At 41.6% G+C, this 18,951-nt stretch overlaps 2 protein-coding genes across 5 annotated transcripts; both read right to left on the minus strand.

Annotated features, from left to right (window-relative positions):
* Positions 1-392: 392 nt before the first annotated feature.
* On the minus strand, positions 393-12,182 carry LOC111217608 (serine/threonine-protein kinase tousled-like 2). 4 transcript variants are annotated; one of them, XM_022739557.1, is made up of 21 exons: positions 11,537-12,182; positions 10,350-10,432; positions 8,772-8,849; positions 8,601-8,670; positions 8,475-8,518; positions 8,191-8,289; positions 7,387-7,488; positions 7,050-7,142; positions 6,747-6,857; positions 6,458-6,594; positions 6,065-6,217; positions 5,899-5,965; positions 5,678-5,775; positions 5,492-5,573; positions 4,797-4,888; positions 4,597-4,686; positions 4,264-4,433; positions 3,555-3,693; positions 2,467-2,578; positions 2,061-2,168; positions 393-1,876 (listed from the first exon to the last, which is right to left on the minus strand). In XM_022739557.1, exons 2-21 carry the CDS (start codon positions 10,428-10,430, stop codon positions 1,703-1,705), a joined length of 2,100 nt encoding a protein of 699 aa, XP_022595278.1. In that variant the 5' UTR covers positions 10,431-10,432; positions 11,537-12,182; the 3' UTR covers positions 393-1,702. The 4 variants fall into 4 exon arrangements, with proteins under 4 accessions (XP_022595278.1, XP_022595281.1, XP_022595277.1 ...); XM_022739560.1 differs by lacking the exon at positions 8,191-8,289; XM_022739556.1 differs by having other exon boundaries at positions 5,899-6,217.
* A 332-nt stretch (positions 12,183-12,514) lies between these two features.
* Positions 12,515-17,588, minus strand: LOC111217599 (methyltransferase-like protein 2-A). Its single transcript, XM_022739545.1, has 11 exons — positions 17,534-17,588; positions 17,271-17,308; positions 16,129-16,287; positions 15,363-15,451; positions 14,692-14,954; positions 14,268-14,317; positions 14,105-14,165; positions 13,875-14,014; positions 13,659-13,765; positions 13,211-13,276; positions 12,515-13,119 (listed from the first exon to the last, which is right to left on the minus strand). The coding sequence occupies exons 3-11, from the start codon at positions 16,278-16,280 to the stop codon at positions 12,956-12,958; spliced, it is 1,092 nt and encodes a 363-aa protein (XP_022595266.1). The 5' UTR covers positions 16,281-16,287; positions 17,271-17,308; positions 17,534-17,588; the 3' UTR covers positions 12,515-12,955.
* Positions 17,589-18,951: the final 1,363 nt, after the last annotated feature.

The raw sequence follows: 18,951 nt of genomic DNA on the forward strand, positions 1-18,951 counted from the left end.
CCGGTTTGGCGTTGGGTCATATACTTGGGAGGGGCGCACAGACCTCCATGTCACAGCCTCAGTGATTGTCAGACCTTACGCTGGTGCAGCTGGGTTCCTCCTGGTGCAGGACAATGTCCGGCCTCATGCGGCCAGAGTGTGTAGGCAGTTCCTGGATAACGAAGGCATTGATGCCATTGACTGGCCCTCACGTTCCCCTGACCTAAATCCAGTTGAGCACCTATGGGACGTTATGTATCGGTGCATCCGACACCGATTTTCGGTGTGATTGTGCGATTGGTGACAGCCCTCAATGGGTTGATGATTTTGGTTTCCTTTGACTGTAGTTACGTCATTTTGTTCTCAACAAATTATACAATGTACATCAGTAAAGATTTTCAACACACCTCCAATGTGTGATTTAAGTGTTCTCTTAATTTTTTTGAGCAGTGTAGTTTTGATTTATAGTCTGTAAAACCAATATACTGAAAAAAAGAACAAAAACTAAGTCATAATACAGACATAATGCTCATGACTACATTGTCAGCTGTGTTGTACACAGAAGTTAATCCTTCACAGAAGCAGTGAAAGAAGTAAACCCAGTCAGAGAGAAGCCCAGAACAACAAACACATTTTAACCAATAGTATTTAATGGTTTATGCAACTGTCTGCTAAGGCCCAATCTCCCCCACAGTACTATAAGGTAAACCAGTCCCTTGCATTTTATTGGCCAAAAATAAATTCAAAACATACCTAAATAAATATGTGTGTGTATGGTAGGGTCAATCAAAACAGTAACAGTTCTAATTAAAGGCAACTTGAAAAACAACAGTTTCTCCATAAAACTGGTTAAATTGAAAAGTAAAAAAAATGTAAAAGGGGTCATTCCTCAACAGCTTCCACTCCATATCACGTAACACAACTCTAAAACCATTCAATATAAAAACTGAGGTGGAACACTGCCACCAGCTGGAAGTTATAAGCTTTGGTCACAGGAGTTTGACGAGGAGATGGGAGGGAGGGGTGTGGAGGGGAGAGTAGCTTCTGTCCCTCCTCGTCACAAACTATCTGGGTCTGGAATTTAAGCAGGGGGTGGAGGATCCCAGAACAGCAAGTCAGATGACATAGTGCCATAGATATTTGGGGTTCAATACAATAACAGGCCGGACTGTTTCTCTCAGTTAGGTTCAGGGAGATGAGAACAAACAAAATGTTTGAGCTTGCAGAGTTCAGACTACCTCAGACCAGAATGGCTCATGCAGGGGTGTATGTGTGTGAGTGCGAATGTGTATGAGGCCTTCCGCAGTCCTTTTCATCTGGCCAAGCTGAAGCAGTTCTATACTCCATTTTATTTTCTTTTTTTTAAGCAGAAAAGAAAAATCCCAAACACTGAACCCCACCTTTAACCAACACAGTGCCAAACCTCGCCCCTTGCTGTGCGAGTCGTCCAGGGCTTTGACCCCCAGAGCAGTGCCACCCTTTAGAGAAGGGAGGACAGGTAGGCTGGGGTGGGTGGACATGAGAGGGATGAAGGGGTGACATGGTCTCCCTTCACAACCCATCCATAACTTCTCACGCACCCCTTGCTGTCGTCTGACCAGCTTTGCTTGGACTCTTCATGGCAAGGTGGGATGCTGTTGGGAGGAGGGGACACAGTATGGCGTCGCCCCCCACCCACTCGACTCTTGCAAACGGTTCTGTCAGTCAGTTAAGGGGTGTGGGCTCAGTTTGAGGCGCTGCTGTTGGAGGAGCTGGATGTGGAGGCAACAGCCATGCCCAAAGTGCCCGAGGAGGCCACTGACTTGCGGATGTGGGGCATGAGGAAGGGGTCACTGGCCAGCTGGTGCACATCAATGCGGTCCTCCTTACGGTAGACTAGACAGCGCCTTATAAAGGCCTGGAGGGAGAATGAATGAAAAGAGTGGATTACTGAGCAGGCGCAGATATCAGTCTTTACAATGTTTTGATAAAATAATTTCCTAAATATATACATCTTTAAAAAGATCCCTCCTAAAAACACATAGATGTGATGCAAACACTAGACAGAATTAACCAAAGCAGTGAGTAAGGGAGTCCAGTACCTTAGCTTCAGGTGTGACTACTGGTTTAGGAGGAAACTGCACATCTGTTGCCTTCAGTATGGTGTTCTCCTGCAGGATGTCCTGCTGAGACTGGTTATGGCCAAAGGGCTAGAGAGCAAAAAGAAGGACAAGAAATATTATTAAAAAACATTTGTGGACGAAACATCAACTAAATAAATAGGAAGAATAGAAACAATTAAAGTGTGTTGGTGTTCATTTCAGTTAAAAAACATAATACAAATGCTTAATTATGATACATACATTTAAAATTTGATTCATGTAACCAGGTTACATATTTCCCCATTTGATATTATTTTACTTTGCTAAAATAAGAATATAACTTTAGAACTCAATATCAGCTCAAATGTCTCGTTACAAAATCTTTTCTTCTGTGAGCGTCTCCTACCTTTCGGCCGTACAAACACTGGTAGAAAATAACTCCCACAGACCACACATCCACCTTGTTGGAGATTTTGGGTGGTTCCTTCCCAACAACAAAGCACTCAGGGGGCAGGTACCTGAAGGAGAAAAGAGGGAGCCACATTAACATGAATCACTTCAACAGACCTAATTATACTGTTCAGTTTAAAAGGTGCACTTTGTCAAAATGACACGAAAACTTTTTTCCCCCTCAACATGAGGGCTCTCTGTCGTCATGTATGAAGGATCAGTGATTTAATTCAACACTGCACACTTGACAGCCCTCAATAAGCACCAGGCCCTGTGAGTGTATTTAATTGTGTGTTGGAAGTTCATCTTAGGGGATCTTTCGGGTGTGCATTTGTACACTGGATATCGTCGTAGAAGTTACACAACTATCGACCAAATGGATTCTGAAATGGAAGCCCTGTACATCCATACATCAAGACACATCTAAGTAATATCATAACCACTGTGAGAAAAGCTATGCATGTCCCAACTATCTTGTGGACAAACACCTTTTAGTTACAACTGAACTTTGGTGTTGACAGGTGGAGATATTACAGTTAGTGTTGCTTTACAACACCGCATCCATTTATAAAATGCTGAGGTATGTGGTGTACTGTAGTTAAGTTTTCATAGCACTTTTTCATTTAATATCAATACCACATTATTGGTATCTGTAGATACTGATCACAATCACATACACATTTTTCTCTTTAACATTTGCTTAAGTATTCACAGGTTAACTTGCAAGTTCTTTGCATTATTTTGTGAAATGACATGCATTCCTCTCTTTCTCTAGAATTTCTCATCTCTTCCATTGCTGCTGCAATGAAACCGTTTAGCCTTGAGTGCTGCTTCTGGCAAAACCAGAATTTCGAAGGTAATTCACTGACTTGCTTGTACAGATACAGGACAGTCATTTCAGAGATTAAATGTTAGTTTGGCAGTGTGTAGCAAGGCTGAAGGTGCTCAACTAGAAATCTGTTGCTTCCTTGATGCAAGGCTCAGCGGTAAAAATAACAAACACAATTTATTATATCACACATGATGGCATCCCTGCAACCTTACCAGTATGTCCCTGCTCCTTGTGATGTCAGCTCCATCCCGTCCACTGAGTTGTAGCTGTCATCATCCATGATCTTCGACAGGCCAAAGTCTGTGATCTTGATCTCCCCGCAGGCGGTGCCGTTCACCAAGAGGATGTTGCCTGGGCAGGGTGAGGAAAGGATATACAAACTTGAAATTAAATGTCTGCATAGTTCAGATTCATATTCACATTTTGAATCTAAAATGACAATTATAGTTTGGATGATTCAACTGCACAGTGATTTTCTGTTTTCCCACGTAAAAATTAAGCACGTTCAAATCAATGTAAATGGAATAATAGGCAGCAACACGATTAGAGGCCAAACCATCTAAATTGTTCACATATCAGACACTGTATGATTTTACCCTTCACTGGCAACAGAAACTGGGACACATTTTAATAGATTCAGTCCCACTTGGTCCAATCAGTCATGATAACTAATTCACAACTATTAATGGCAAAACCAACCTACTGTGTGTCTGTCTCTTCAGCTGCTTGTTAGTAACTGCTGTGTGTGGTATGTAAACAGAATAAAAACTGTATCGACACAAAAATAGCTGCAGCAGTGAGTCAAGTGGTTAATTTAACAGTATCACTGCTAATTTAAGTCGAAGTAATGCTGTGCCAAGGACATTGAAACAAGATCATACACACTCTTAGAGTGTAACAGACTGTGGAGTTTAGACGCACCAGGTTTAAGGTCATAGTGGATAATGGGCGGTCTGATCTCATTGAGGTACTTGAGGGCATTAACAATCTGCATGATGATGGAGCGGCCCTCTTTCTCTGACATAAGCTTGTGCTGCTTCAGGTAGAAGTCCAAGTCATTGCCCTCGCAGTATTCCAGGACTGTGCAGAACCTGCTCCACGATAAGGAAGAGTAACTATTTAGTACACCAAGTCCAAACAAAGATATGGTTGTACGTATTGAAAAATCTGTTTTCTGGCTCAAAATTAACACCATCTGCATAAACATGAGAATAACTTTTGGAAGGCACATATTTAAAAGAGGAAATTACTTACGAGTCAGTATCAAGCGAAAAGTAGTCGTAGAGTTTAACTATTCGTGGGTGGTCCAGCTCTTTATGGATTCTATATTCTCTGCATGCATGTCTGAAACAAAGAGCATTTTCAACATTTACACCATTCATTTAAAAAGTAGATATTGCACATAGTGTGACAATAAATATACTATTGTATTGCTTTAAGAACTGAACACTCACTTGTGATAATTTTCCTTCTTCTCATCCCTCCAGTTCTTGTTTAACTGGTGGATTTTGACTGCGACATACCTTTGCTCTGTTAGGTCAAAGGCCTGCAAAATAAATTCCTCCTATTAGTTATGACCTGCATTTGGCACGACTCGGTTTTTAGCTGCAGTGAGACTCTTGCTTCACATTAAACAGCTTTGTTCATTCATCATTTTTACAGAGGTGACAACAGAGTCTTGGAACAACTCTCACATTCTGGCGCAATCATTTACTTTGAAATGCTGATGTCAACTTAGTGTAATGTAATGAAACACGCATCCTCAAGTATTTTCCAAAGTATGCACCACTCAGGCAGCCAAGTTAGTTTCCAACACTGCAATACCAAAAAAAATTCAGCACAGATTTGAACCAACCTCTTTCACATTTAGGCAGCAGAAAACTGGTATTTATTGTAAAGCTATTGTGTGAGATTGCGCCAAATCGGCATGTGGCACTGACATGATATTGTACCTCATTTTCAAGTATGTAGAACAGCTGTATTAACTAATGCCAAAAAGCTCCACATTCACTATATTCAATCAAAAAAATAAATAAATAAAATAATAAAAAAGAAAATAAGGTAAAATGCCAACTGATTGACATCTTCCCTTATCACTCTTGATACAAAATGTTTTTTCCTTCACAGGAAAAGGTGAAGTTTCTCTCACCTTGTAAACTTCACTGAAACCTCCCCGTCCAAGTAAATGGAGTAGCAGGTATCTGTCATTTAGCGTAGGGTGATCTTTAAATCTGCACAGGGTGAAAAACAAAAACAATACAGTTCAGGAATTGGACAGAGCACAGGGACACATCAGTACAGACTGACTAGGAAAGGAACATATCAGAAATCATACTGGGAATTATCCTCATTGTGGATCCTTTTCAGTTCACGAATATGCAGGTTCCGCACTCTCTCCAACCTCTCCAGCTCTGCCTGGATCTCAGCTTCCTCCTGCAAAGGACAACAAGAGAAATATTAAAAGCTGTGCAATTAACAAAACAACGAAAAAGGAAAGACCACAGTAAGTACTGTATGTCGAAACCAAAAACGTGTCACGAATATAAAGGGCATTACCTTCTTAAGATGGCCTAGTCTAAGCTTGAAGATTTCCTCTTGCTCGTGGTACTCTGCCTGTGATAATCTGCGAGAACACAGAAGCAACCTAAGTGCAACTTCAAACACAAATGCAGAGGAAAACAGCTGGTATAAAAGAGAAGATAAATAATCAAAAGCATCATACGCTTCGCTTTCTGTTCCGTTGGCCTTGCTTTTACGTTTGTTTTGCTCTAGGCTTGGAGGTGGAGTCTGAGCCATGGAGGGCGGCTTGCGTTTGGCCAGCAGCTTCCTCTGCCTTTCAATGTCCTCCCTCTGGGAGTTGATCCTTTCTTGTTGTCTGGAAACACACGGTACATTAGAGTGACATAAAGACCCATTTCATTTCTCTGGTTTGTCTGTGTATGATCTATTTTAAGTTCTTTCCTCTTCTATGAGAATACTGTGCACATTTAATTACAATTAATGATATCCATCATATATAGCAAAGTATGTTGTTCTTTCTGGTCTGATTTTACCTCTTGAATTAGCACAATTACAACAAGGACAAAGCTTAAAGTTAAAACATGACAAGCCTCACTTGATGAGGTTTTGGAAGGCATATCCATCTGTCCACTGCTCAGTGAAAGACGCTCCATGTCTCACTGTGGTGAAGTGACCCAGTCGAAGCCTGTCCTGCATGCTTTTGTCCCGGCACGCCATCTTTTCTTGTTTTGACTGAAGGAAGAGCAGAGAAACACAGGCATCAAACCAGCGCTTGTTGATTCCACACTTCTAAAACTATCTAATGTCAGAACACCAAAAAATGACCCAATCACTTTGATAACTTATAACCTGTAATAAATCATGGTGCTATTCAGCAAACATACTTTTTCAATCAGCAGCTTCTTAGACATGGTCACACATTTATTTAAGCGTTCCTTGTATCGCTCCAGCATCCTCTGCTGTTCATCAATCTGCCTCCTCAGGTCACAGTTTGCCTGGAGCAAACATACAAACAAGCATACGAAAAGAATTAACACAATTTTAGAGTGAACACAATTTACAGACAGAAGGAATGTGCCAACTCCAACATGCTTTGAGAGAAAAATCAAGACAGGGAATATGATATTTTTGAAACCATTGAAAATGGCAAGCAGAGTGACAGGGATGAAATGTAATGAGATTAGTACCCGAAGCAAATCGTCTATTCGGCCTTCCTTCTTCTCCAGGTCAGAGTTCTTGTTGTTCTCCATTGCTGTTAGTTTCTCTATAGTAAGGTCAGACTAAAGGGCACAGTGAGGACAAAACATTAATGACGCATCATTGTGTATCAGCAACAAATGCAGTGCAACAAGTAGAGACATCTAACAATGTCTTCCAGTTGCTGATGACTATAGTAATTCATGGGCTTATATGGCAACTATTTAACAGCTGCATGTTAAATTATAGTAGTAGTAGTATAGTTAAATGTAGTAGTATATTTAAATCACATAAACATCCACTCAACCCTGATATTGTGTCGAGTACCTGTGTGGCTTTGTGGAGCATGTGAAGAGAAACAGGCTTCAGTGAACACGACGAGTGCTCTGTGTTGGCCGAGCTGATGGAGGAGGGGCTTCCCTGCTGCACCTGGGAGGCAGACACATTCATCCAATGAAAACCTTACACATACTGAGAGGGTGCCTTGATTTGTGAATTCCATCACACTGAAGACTTTCTCAAGACCTGGAGCTACCAGTCATCATAAAACATGAGCCCAACCTGGCAAAAGAACGTTGCATAAAAATACTGACCAGAGCCAGTAGACACTCAAATCAGCCATCAGAAGCATGTGAGACTGTGCTAAATTCTCACTGAAAAAACTTCTTTTTTTATTTCAAGGCTTTTGAGCTATTAATCTTATTTGAAAAGACGAAGGCCCCCAGTTTACAAAAAAAAGACCAAAAAAAGAAAGACACACCAAAAGCTGTGTGCAACAGGTTAATCTAAACTCTTTTCTGTTATCATTTAAATGTCTGTCCGTAAGTGTGTGTTTGCATTGCAAGTATTTGCATTTTTTATCAGTATATCCCATTTCTACAACATGTTGCTCTTCATGATTGCTTTCTTTGGTTATAGCTTTTGTCGGAACTTGGGCCAATGATGACAACAGACTTAAAACACACATTTGTGACTAAATGTTACTACACAGAACACATCAGATTCGTCCCACCTGTAATTAGTGTTAATAACAAGCACAGAAGAGAGAATGGCAGGAAAGAGTGTTAAGAGGTTAAAAAGAAAGAAAAAAAAAAAAAGGCATGAGACAGACCATAGAGCAAACATGCTCACCGTGACAGGGGGGTTGGAGAGGGAGTGTTGTGGGGAAGAGCGGACCACTGGTGGAATTCCCCTGGCAGGGCTGGTACCAGGACCGCTACCTCCCGCAAACTGACAGAAATGTAAAGAGAGACGAATAGGAAAGCAGTTCAATGGAAAGACCAAGATGGCTATAAAGGGGTGTTAGAAACAAAGTATGAAAAGTTATGCACCCAATACTGAAGCCTTTTAGAGGATATGAGCTCTGCTGGACACACACAGACTACAAAAAAACTGAACAATTTTGTGCTACTCACCTCAAAATAATCACTAATTTTATGCCCCCTTGCTCCTGCTTTGCCTAGAAGAGAGAGGCAGGGTTCAAAGAGAGGCTGGTATTTGGGATACATGATGAGAGGATCGTAGCAAAGGGAAAAACTTACCCTGGCTGCTGTCAAAGTGGTCTGCTTTCCGTTTTCTCACTCTCTGGTCATTCGCCTTTTTCTCGGGCGTCTGTCGGGAAAGCAGTGGATGTGAATCAACCAAATGTATGATAAGGTAACAGAGAGGTGGTTGGCATAAGAAAATCCTGTTAATATGTGATGCAGACTCACCTCTAGCTCCTTGTCACTGAGTGAGCCCACGCTGCATAGACTCTGATTGGATGACTCATTTTGATTCTGACCCGAGCCCTGTTAATATGAGGTAAAAATACATGAAAACAGGGAGCAAATAAGTACAAAGATGCATAAGAGATGCAAGAGGTATGTGTCTTCAAAGCGTGTGCATGTGTACTTGTTGGATACACATACACTTGTTAGAGAGAGCACACACAGAGTTAGAACACAAGAGTAAAATGGGTGACAAACAGAGGGAAGGGATGCGGAGGTTTGGCTAAGTACCATCGCCATTAACTTCCCAATGAATCTAGACCTCCATCAGTCGGAATGCCAGTTCCCTAGGTGATGCCTGTCAGTCAAATGAATCACATCAGAATTCAGCAGGCACTGTCCAATCAGGAAGAGATACTTAGTCATTCAGAGCACACTAGAGCTCTCTCACTGAACCCTCCTAAAATGGAGGAACATTAGGCATGCTGCTGGGGATGTATTCCTCCCTCTGTCTGTCACCTTTAGATAATGTCATCCATTTTTCTCCTGTTCATCACGGTCCTAACCATTCTTTTCTTCTCTCTCTGGAGAAAGCCAGTGAGAGATGCTTTGCTTGATCTAAAAATGACAGCTTGTTTTTACACCTCCCCTCCCTCCCCTCTCCCAAAAAAATCTTGGTTGTTTGATCAGACTTGTTCAAAAGGAAATGTACTTTCCAATAATTTTAGTAGGCTCTCTCTGTTCCATTACCAAATGGTATGCTAGCTGTTTGTCCTCAAAGGATACCAATTTCCCTTTCTTTTAAGCCAACTCAGGGATGACAGAGAGAGCAGCGATGGCACAGGGCCGCTCAAGGTCAAGAAAAAAAATCTAAGCTGCTCTGTGACATTGAAGAGCTTTTAGACGACCAACCCATATTTCTTCATGGCCATTTGTTGACACTCTTCTCTCTCACCCCCCTCTACACACATCTCATCTCTTGTCATTCAGGGTAGCTATGGCATGATGCCTTAGCGAGAGCCGCCATTTTCTCTGCGGCAGCAGCCATGCCATGCTCTGGGCTCAGCTCTGCCTATGGCTGGCACAGGGCCCACTCCTGGCGCTGACTCTCACTCCCTAACTGTTCCAAGATCACCTTCCACAAAGACAACCCCATCCATGTAGCAAGCAAAGAGGGTGGAAGGCTAAATACAGCCTCCACTCACACCTGGTCAAGAACTATTTCTGCATTCCTCCTTTGCCTTCACTCCTCCTCCCCCTACCACCCCTGTCCCGTCTGTGGCCTTTTTGGCAGGCGTCGCCACTTGCATATACAGCCACTACATCATGAGCCAGGGAGAGATGCCATATCACACCAGCCAAAAAACACAGACACAGCTCAACCTTCTCCAGAGACAGACAAAGAAAAGGAGTGGGGCCAAGCCTGTCCAGGCCAAACAGCAGAATGATACTGAGGTGGACTGAGACAAAGAAAGGAAGAGATTCACAAAAATGTGTAATCAAAGAAATCTGTGATTATAACTTTTTTGACGGGAGAGACTTCCTGTGCTCCATCTCTGAGACATCTGTTGTAACACAAACCTTAGCCACACCAACCCCAGTGAAGCGAGCCTCCAACAGCTCCTGCCGTCGGGGGTCCAGGCTATGCAGTTCTTCCATCATAGCTGCAGAGACAAGAGCACAGATTAAGGAAGTGCGTTGTGAGGTCTGGTACATTCAAATGGGAGTGACGGATCACTGTTTCAAAAGGCATTGGACGTGATGAGTCATGGCTGTTTTTAGCTATATGGATGTGGAAAATTCCTGTTCCGAGTCATCAATAAACCTGACAATAATGTTTTCCAGTGTTATGTGTGTTAACCAAGCTCCAGCCATACAATTTGGGTACTCCGTGAAATACTCAGAGCACTAAAATGCACAATCTGTATAAAATTTAGCCAATAACGTACATTAAATATGCATCAAAGACGTAGGCCAGATGTGTAGAGTCACTGTCTGGAAAATTATAGCATCATGTGATAACGCCCTGGCATTATAGGCCTAAGTTACATGGCGCTGGAGTTATGAAAGGTCACTAATGGAGGGGCTGCCAAGTATACTCACAGCAATGGAAAAGGCTACAATAGACAATAAGTGCCCAGCTTGCTAGCTTGTGCAAAGGTTAACGTTTAAGTTACACGCCCTGTTATGTCTGTGGCTTACATACATTATATGAATAATGTAACCTGCTGCATTCGTGTCCGTTTAGGGAGACGTTTTAATCCTTACTATTGTATAACTTAAGTCCGGAGTGGGTTTGATGGCTCAGCTATCATTATAATGAACACCATAACGTTTTGAAACATCATCCCTGAATGATAACCAAGGTAGCTAGCTAACACTGACTACATGAGCTAACAAGCCATCACTTAGCATTGCATTCTAGGAGCTAACCGTTAACGTTAGCTAGCAACATTGCATCTGATTTTGTCAAGCAACGTATCCAAACTAGGCAAATGTGGATTTATATTAACCCAGTCATAGTTGTCTGCTTAGATAACACTCATCAAAAATCATTACAGCTACGGTCCGCAGCAGTATATTATTTTACAAACACACATAAGATAGCTAACGTTAGGTAGCCAACATGCTAGCGTTAACTCGTCTGTCAAAAAGAAGCATCTCCTCAGTTCTGTGTTGTCAGGTGCTCGGGCCACGACGCCTGGACTTACTAACAAAACATATGTGCTGATATATTATTTTGTTCGACACCCTCACTAGATACTTACTGTAAATTAATATTTTAACGGTCCTCTGGAGGGCCTGTTGTTAACCCTCAAACCGTCCCCGTTGTTTCCCCGGTGCTCGGCAGACCCTCCCAGGCTAGGCCGCATCCACAGCCGCGTTCCTCGCGTGCTGATTGTTAACGATCAAGACACGGGGGCGCGCGGTGTGGCGCAAGGTAGACGACGGAGGATTCCCTCGGAGGCCTCGACAACTCCGGGTATCCCAAACCCGCCTTTCTGTGCTCCTTAGGCGGGGATCCCCATCACATCCCTCTCCCCGAGGACCATACCGTGCCTATGTCGGGTACCTTCCTTCCACACAATGGCGACCCTCGAGATCCTGCGTTTTTCACCAGGTATAAATGATGTCTTTAAGCCAGCGTTAGTTACCCCCTATCTTTTTCTCCCCCGGTGGTGAGATGAATTTCGGGTCCTGGCTTTCAGGTCGATCAAAACAAAGTTCGGCTCCAGTCGCCTTCCTCGCTGCGGGGGAGAAACCAATCTTTTTCGGGAGTTGTGCTGTCGCAAGCCGTTTCAGCTGAATCCGGATCGATTCGGTTCGGTTCTCATGTTTTTGCAATGTAAACAATAATCAGTAAAATCTCATATTTTCTCGTGAGATTGTTCAAGAATTTTCACCTTCGTTCAGTCCACGCCTGCCTCAAATCTCTTGTCTGGACCAATGGCAAATCCCTCTGTACACAACACAATTTAACAGCGCCCACCCACACAACCACCAAAATGATCACTTATCAGAAAGTTGCCATTCCCATCATGTTCACACCCACATACTGTACTTACATAATATCAATAAATTGCCAAATTAATGCTATTTTAAGTAGTCATTCAAGCATAAACAGGGGTTCAACCATTCAAGATGCTGTGATGGCAGGCAAAGTGGTGTTATAACCAATCTCATGAAATGACTGATTCCTTTGTTAAACAAAGCACTTTGAAATACCAGATCAAATAACCAACAGATTTACAGTTTAGATTTTTATTCATTGTCCATGTACAAAAAGGTGATTGAGTGTTCTTTAAAATCATGCAATTTATATCAAAACATCAGCTGATTAAAAACAGCCTCTGGCAGAATAGAGACATTTATTTCGGGGTAACCAGCCCTTTCTCACATTACTGAACTCATCAGCAGAAAATGAGAAATCATCACTCTCGTAGATGGGATTGCAGCACCATCAGGAACACTAGACATAATACGAGTCCATCAACATGATGGCAGCTGAGATAGTATGAGGTCTTTACAGTATACAACTATCCAGTTGCGTTCCTTTTATCTCAACCACAATAGAGCCTCTCAGTTCCATACATCCTCAGAAGAAAAAAAAACCGGCACGGCCTTGATTTTAGCTCCTAGTTTCAGCTGGTTTTGAAAGTCAAACCCGGCGTATCCTCTCCTCTGTCTCAGTCCTGTGTCTCAGGTGGCTGAACTAGAGCCTTGCGGTACTTGCACTGGATCCACACCCTGTACATGGTGAGCTGTTTCCCTCTGTTCACCTGGAGCCTTCTGTCCACAAGGTTCTGCACTTTCTCAAGCCCTGCCTCAGTGAACAGCTCATGAAGCTCATCTGAAATAGAAATATTTTTGTATACATTATTAACGCACAATTCTGCAAAATAACCATGACACATTTTTATGAAGAGGTCCTTATTTTTTACCTTGGGTAAAGAAATATACTCTTGTTCCATCACCTCGTACGTAAAAGTTTTCTGACAGACACCTCCCTAAAAGAAAAAAAGGGTCACAATATGTCCATTATTCCACAACAAATTGCAAACATTAAATTAACACGTATTCATTAGTGTAGTGCCATTTTAATTTAAAGTATGCCATTGATAGTATTGAATATAAACCCCAAGTTTGAAAGGTTTTGTGCAGCCGGACTAACTGTTACTATCGGCAAGTGTGGTCTATAATATTCCATTATATATTTAAGTGCAGAATACTTTGTCATTTAAAATACCCAAACACAAAAAGTTGCTTTGGTGTGACCTAATGTAGCAGTCAGTTCTGAAATGGTGGTAATAGAAAAACAGACCTAAGTGAAACACATTCTCTTTGTATCTGGAGGTTCTTAACAACTATCTGGACTTCAGCCTGACTAACCTTTCTTGAAGCGGAGCTGTGCCATATCGTAGCGCCCATAGTCCCTGAGCAGCATCACTCCCCCAGGTTTAAGGAGCCGCGCTAATCTACTGATGGATGCCTGCATCCTGGGACAGAGGTGAGACGTTAAGACAACCAGCGCATATCTAATGACTCACACCGAGTGAAAACAAAAAAAGAAAGTGAACAAGAGCAGGAAGAGAAAAAACTTCATACTTGTTGGGATGCAATGCTGATAGCACAAAGATTAGCACTATAACATCAAGGGTTCCATCGGGGACGGGGTAATTGGCTTCCACATCACTCAAGTCGTGAACAAAGGCGAAGCAGCGCCCAGGGTCGTACTCTGGATTAATCTGATGACAAGAAGGCAATTCAAATTAATTAGTTAGCCCACAACCCGAGATGAGTACCACATCATCCTTGTATTAACCCAATCCTCTCACCTTGACTAACTCCACAGCAGTGCCGGAAAAATCACAGCAGTAAACAAAGAGTCCGGGGTCACTGCGAAGCGCAAAGCTGCAGTTAAGTATACAGTGCTCATTATACCGCACTGTTCAAACATGGCCTGGAACCTCAGAACGTTAGGGTCTTGCCTGCACTTACTTGTTAGTCTTCAGTATTGGAAAAACCGTGTTCCCCACACCGCAGCCAACCTGAACATCAATTCAAACAGCATTGTAACTCCACTTCAGTTTGCACTCACTGACACACAGTAACACATATAGCAGCTATTTTTTTCCCCCCAAGAGAATGAATCCTGACAAGAAAAATACAGATTGCTACGGTTACTAGAAAACATATCTCTGCCAAGGCTGCATGATTTAATAAGTGCAACCTGGTCTAAAAGACTCACAGTTCACAAAAATGTTGATATTACACCAGATTTACTGAAACCTGTTAACAAGTTTAGATAAAACAACTTCCTTGTAAGACATAAATATAATAGCGGGTATTTAGAGTGCTTTGCTTTGTCATTAAGTGCGTGTGGTGAAAGATTAGGTAACTGGCTCTCAAATTAATCTCTCACCTCAAGAATACGATATGTGGCTGAGGAGCCAGGAAAGTCACCATCAGCAACCTCTCTGCTTTGCTCTTGATCCAGACTGACTTGACTGTCCTGCTGACCATCATCTGTGCCAGAGCCTTCCGGACGGGATTCATGGTTCAGGCTACACTGTGGGGCCAACTCTGGGAACTCCGTGAAGAGCCAATGACGGTCTTTGAAGAAACGATTCTCATGGATTGTGTAAAAACCATTCCAGTACTCATTGGCCCTGCTGTCGTATTCCTCTGCAAGAAAAGGTGAGGCAGTAAAAGCCAGTGTTAAAGTCCTAATCTAGTACATTTTGCCATGTTTACAAATCAGATAAATAAAGATTAATAAGATACTATCCATAAACAAATAATAAAATTGATTGTGGTGAATTTTACTGAAGCCTGATGCCTAAACCCAATTATCAAAGACAGCTCTCAAACATGAATTAATATAACATAACATGTAATATGTAATACAAATATAAACAATGAAAAGGTAAATATCTGTATCTTTTAGCACACTGAAAATGAACGCATTACAACATTGGGGTACACTGTCCTCTTGATTAGAAACAGTTGTAGTTCCGTTACTGAATCCTTGAGGCCGGTCACATTGTTTGGTTTATGTGTACGAGTCATGAGTCAAGGCAACAACAATGCAACCTTGTTTCTCTGGAGGTAGAGGCTGACTGTTTTCTGAGACTTTCTTCTTAGCAGCTGCTTCTTGGTCCTCAGTCCACTCCACATTGTCCCTGTTGACAACACAAAACTATTATCCAGTGTGGGGTAAGTGATGTGCTGAATTCCTGCCCTATCAGGATGGAGATACATTATATTAGCTCTGATATAATTAGATGTGCAAAATAAGCAAACTCATAAATGTATGTATCGGAACTGCAAGACAAAAAGTATAAAAACTATAATTAAATTTTCATTCAAATGTCATTTTGTGATATTGGGATACAGATCTTATCCAGAACAATTCATACAGTTAATTTAGACAACAGAATACTATTGGATGCAAACATATAGTAAACTATATCTTTGGGATTTGGACAGTTGGCCATACAAGACAAGACATTTGAAGACTTCACTTGGGTTTTTGGGACATGACCACATGATTTACTTAAGTTGCAGCCCCAATTGCCCTAACTATCATTTTATAACAAATTGACTTAATTGGTATTAGCATTATCTTAGCATTTAACACCCTGTCCTACTGTATGTTCAGATGATATGAGCTGAAATTATGTGAGAGTTCCTCTACAAGCAGCAAATATATGTATATATCATTGCATCAAAAATAACAAGACATTGATCTTCAATCAAAACAATAAACAGAAATCAAAACAGAAATCATAATCAATGGCAAGCCATAGCTAACAAATGATAGCTTTCACATCTGGGATTTCTTGCTTAAGTCACCGACCATGCGTTGTGCTGGAAGACCTGCCGCGGGTCTGTGAGGAAACGTGTCCCGAACTGAGGTCTCTTTACATCTCCGGTGGATGAATCTGACAGAATCAGCCCTGTTTCGCTGCTGCTTCGCTCCACTCCGTCCACGGCATGGGGCGCCGCCATGTTGGAACTGACGCGACGGAAGAAGGGCAGTACGTTTAAGCATGCTGCGTTCAAAGACTATCAGAAATATTAAATTGAAGACTGATAATAGAAATGCAACCCGTACAAAAAGTTACAGGAGTTGGATGCAAAGCATTTTAACAGTGGTTAGAATGTTTTTAACGCATTATGTTGTTTCATCGGCTGTAAATATTTGCGACTGAAATGTTTCCACTCAGTAAAACTGGTTACACATAACTCGGAACATTTTCCCTTGTTATCTTTTCCTCTGTAGTTTTGTCTGTTTCCGCAATACTACGTATCTGCGTTATTCTTCGCCACATTATAATGAGCTGTTCCTATTATCCCTTGGCCAAAGAACAGACTGCATCATAAGACCTATTCTGGGCATAAGTGGTCGTGATTTATATGTGTGCCATACTGTGCGAGACCCGCGAAGTTGACACGCTTCTTTATCGAGATATCGATGGATGCATAGGTAGCATACAATTAGCTCTACTGATAACTCACAACCAGGCTATAGTAATCCAGCCGTTTACACGCTACTAAACGCTGCTTGACAACAAAATGATCTGCACAAGACTTTCAGGCTGCGCGTTCACAGGTATGCTGCAGCTTTTGAGCAGTGCAGTGTTCATACACTAGAGGGAGACATATGCCAGGATTATCTTTGCTAAGGCCTATTTGTGTCAGTCTCTGACACACATGTATGTGGAGAACGCTGAGACAGAAATTGCACAATTCAACAGCTCATGAGCTCTCTCTCTCTCTCTCTCTCTCTCTCAAAACCACTCCTTGCAAACAAAGTGACGTAAATAAGAAGTAAATAAAGAAGAGGGGAAATGACAGTTGACCACAAGGGCAGTATAACAGGAAATATTTTTGATAGTGTAAAGAGATTGGCAACATTCTCAGTTCCATACACTGACATCTATTTAGTAATATTTTTCAAACGACCACATTGTTTTACACCAAAACACTGGAACTGACTTAATTGCATGAGCAGAGAAGGAGAAGCAAGGTTCCACCTGAAAGCAGAGTAAGGTATAGTTGAGTGGCTTCATTTCTACAGTTGAAAGAAAGTATCAAATTCTATCACATTATCTTGATTACAGACTCAACTCTAAATTACATCAATCTTTACATTGATTCCTCCCTGCTTCAACTCATAATACAAAGTTTAGATGTACAGTTTTACAGTGACAAAGTAAACGTGACTTGGAATATCAAATAAAATGGAATAAACTACTCACTCATCACATGATGATGCAGCTCAACCTCAACATCTGTTCCTGCTTCCATTAAGTGTGCTCATGTGCTTCCCACTCCAGCAGTCATGTATGGAAGGAAAACGTCATGAGGTCGAGGAAAATGTGAAGGAGAATTCATAAGAACTTAGGAAAAGACAACTGTGATGTGGATAGAATCCAACTGCATTTACACTAGTTTTTTTCATAAACTAACTTTATTCATAACACATGGACGAAATATACTCCTCTCCTAACCACAAGAAGAAAGCGAACAGAATTGAAATGTTGAAATAAGATAATATGAAAGGAATACACAAGTAGAGGAAATAGAGTCATTAGAATGATAAAAATAAAAATAAGGAGCTCAGACTGAAGTATACAGAGTCTCCTGACATGTGCAGATTTGACATTTTTGTATGTATGTTGTTTGTATGTGTTAAGAAGAGAAAATTCATTTTTAGTGCGTTCCATAACAGGAGGGGAGTTAGTCAAACAACATTTAGAATTTTGTTTTAATGATGATATTGTTAAGTATAAATTCAATATGCTCTTTCTTCATGATGACTCCTACCTGGACAGATCTGAAAGAGAAGAAATCTATATTTATGGATTTGGAGCTCAGTCGATCATGTAAGGATTTCCATCAGTTTTGGATCGTGGCACAAACTGATTCTCTGTTGTTTCTACATTTATGTGGGTCTGCCGTGGTGAAACTACAATAGTGCGTCGCTTTAAATGTCGCTGCAGCAAGGAATTGTGGGACAGCATTTTCTCTTTTCCTGTCAAAAAGGAAGTTCCGGTGTTTCGTATGCTAAAGGAGATAAGATAGGAAGCATTGAAGCTCCTTTCCTTATCATTTAGAGAATTGGACCCGCTCTTATCATGGCTCCTCCTCTGATACTTCCAGGTCATTTCACTCAGTTTGAACCTTCCTAAACAAAAAAATGTTATTTCTCAGTATCTGGAGCTGGATGGACACACGTCTGTCTGACCATGGTTGCACTTGGGTCATCTTCCGAATGCACCTATGACAGCGAGGCAGTTGAGGATCCATCATCACTACCTGTCCACACTGAAGGCTAGTTGTGTCCTTCTGCTTCTTAGGTCGAGGTTGCAGGTTTGGTAGATATTGACAAATGAAACTTGCCCTCAAATTGTAAGTCAGAGTTTGACTATGTTGCCATCTATGTTGCCAACTTGAAGAAGGGAAGCATCCCATCACCCCATGAGCAGCATATTTGGGATGACAGGATCAGAATCAGACATGTTGGATTATATATATCCAAACGGTTTGGTATTCAAGCTCCCCTCAACCCCCACAAGTACAGTGTGACGCCCTGGCTCAGGGATGGACTGACTTCCCAGAACCGCATGAAGAGCATCCTTATTTCCCTTTTCCAAACAAGGGAGAGGACAAAGGC

This window comes from Seriola dumerili, unplaced genomic scaffold (assembly GCF_002260705.1).
Source record: "Seriola dumerili isolate Sdu_G_001 unplaced genomic scaffold, Sdu_1.0 BDQW01000044.1, whole genome shotgun sequence".
In the NCBI taxonomy this organism is placed as follows: Eukaryota; Metazoa; Chordata; class Actinopteri; order Carangiformes; family Carangidae; genus Seriola; species Seriola dumerili.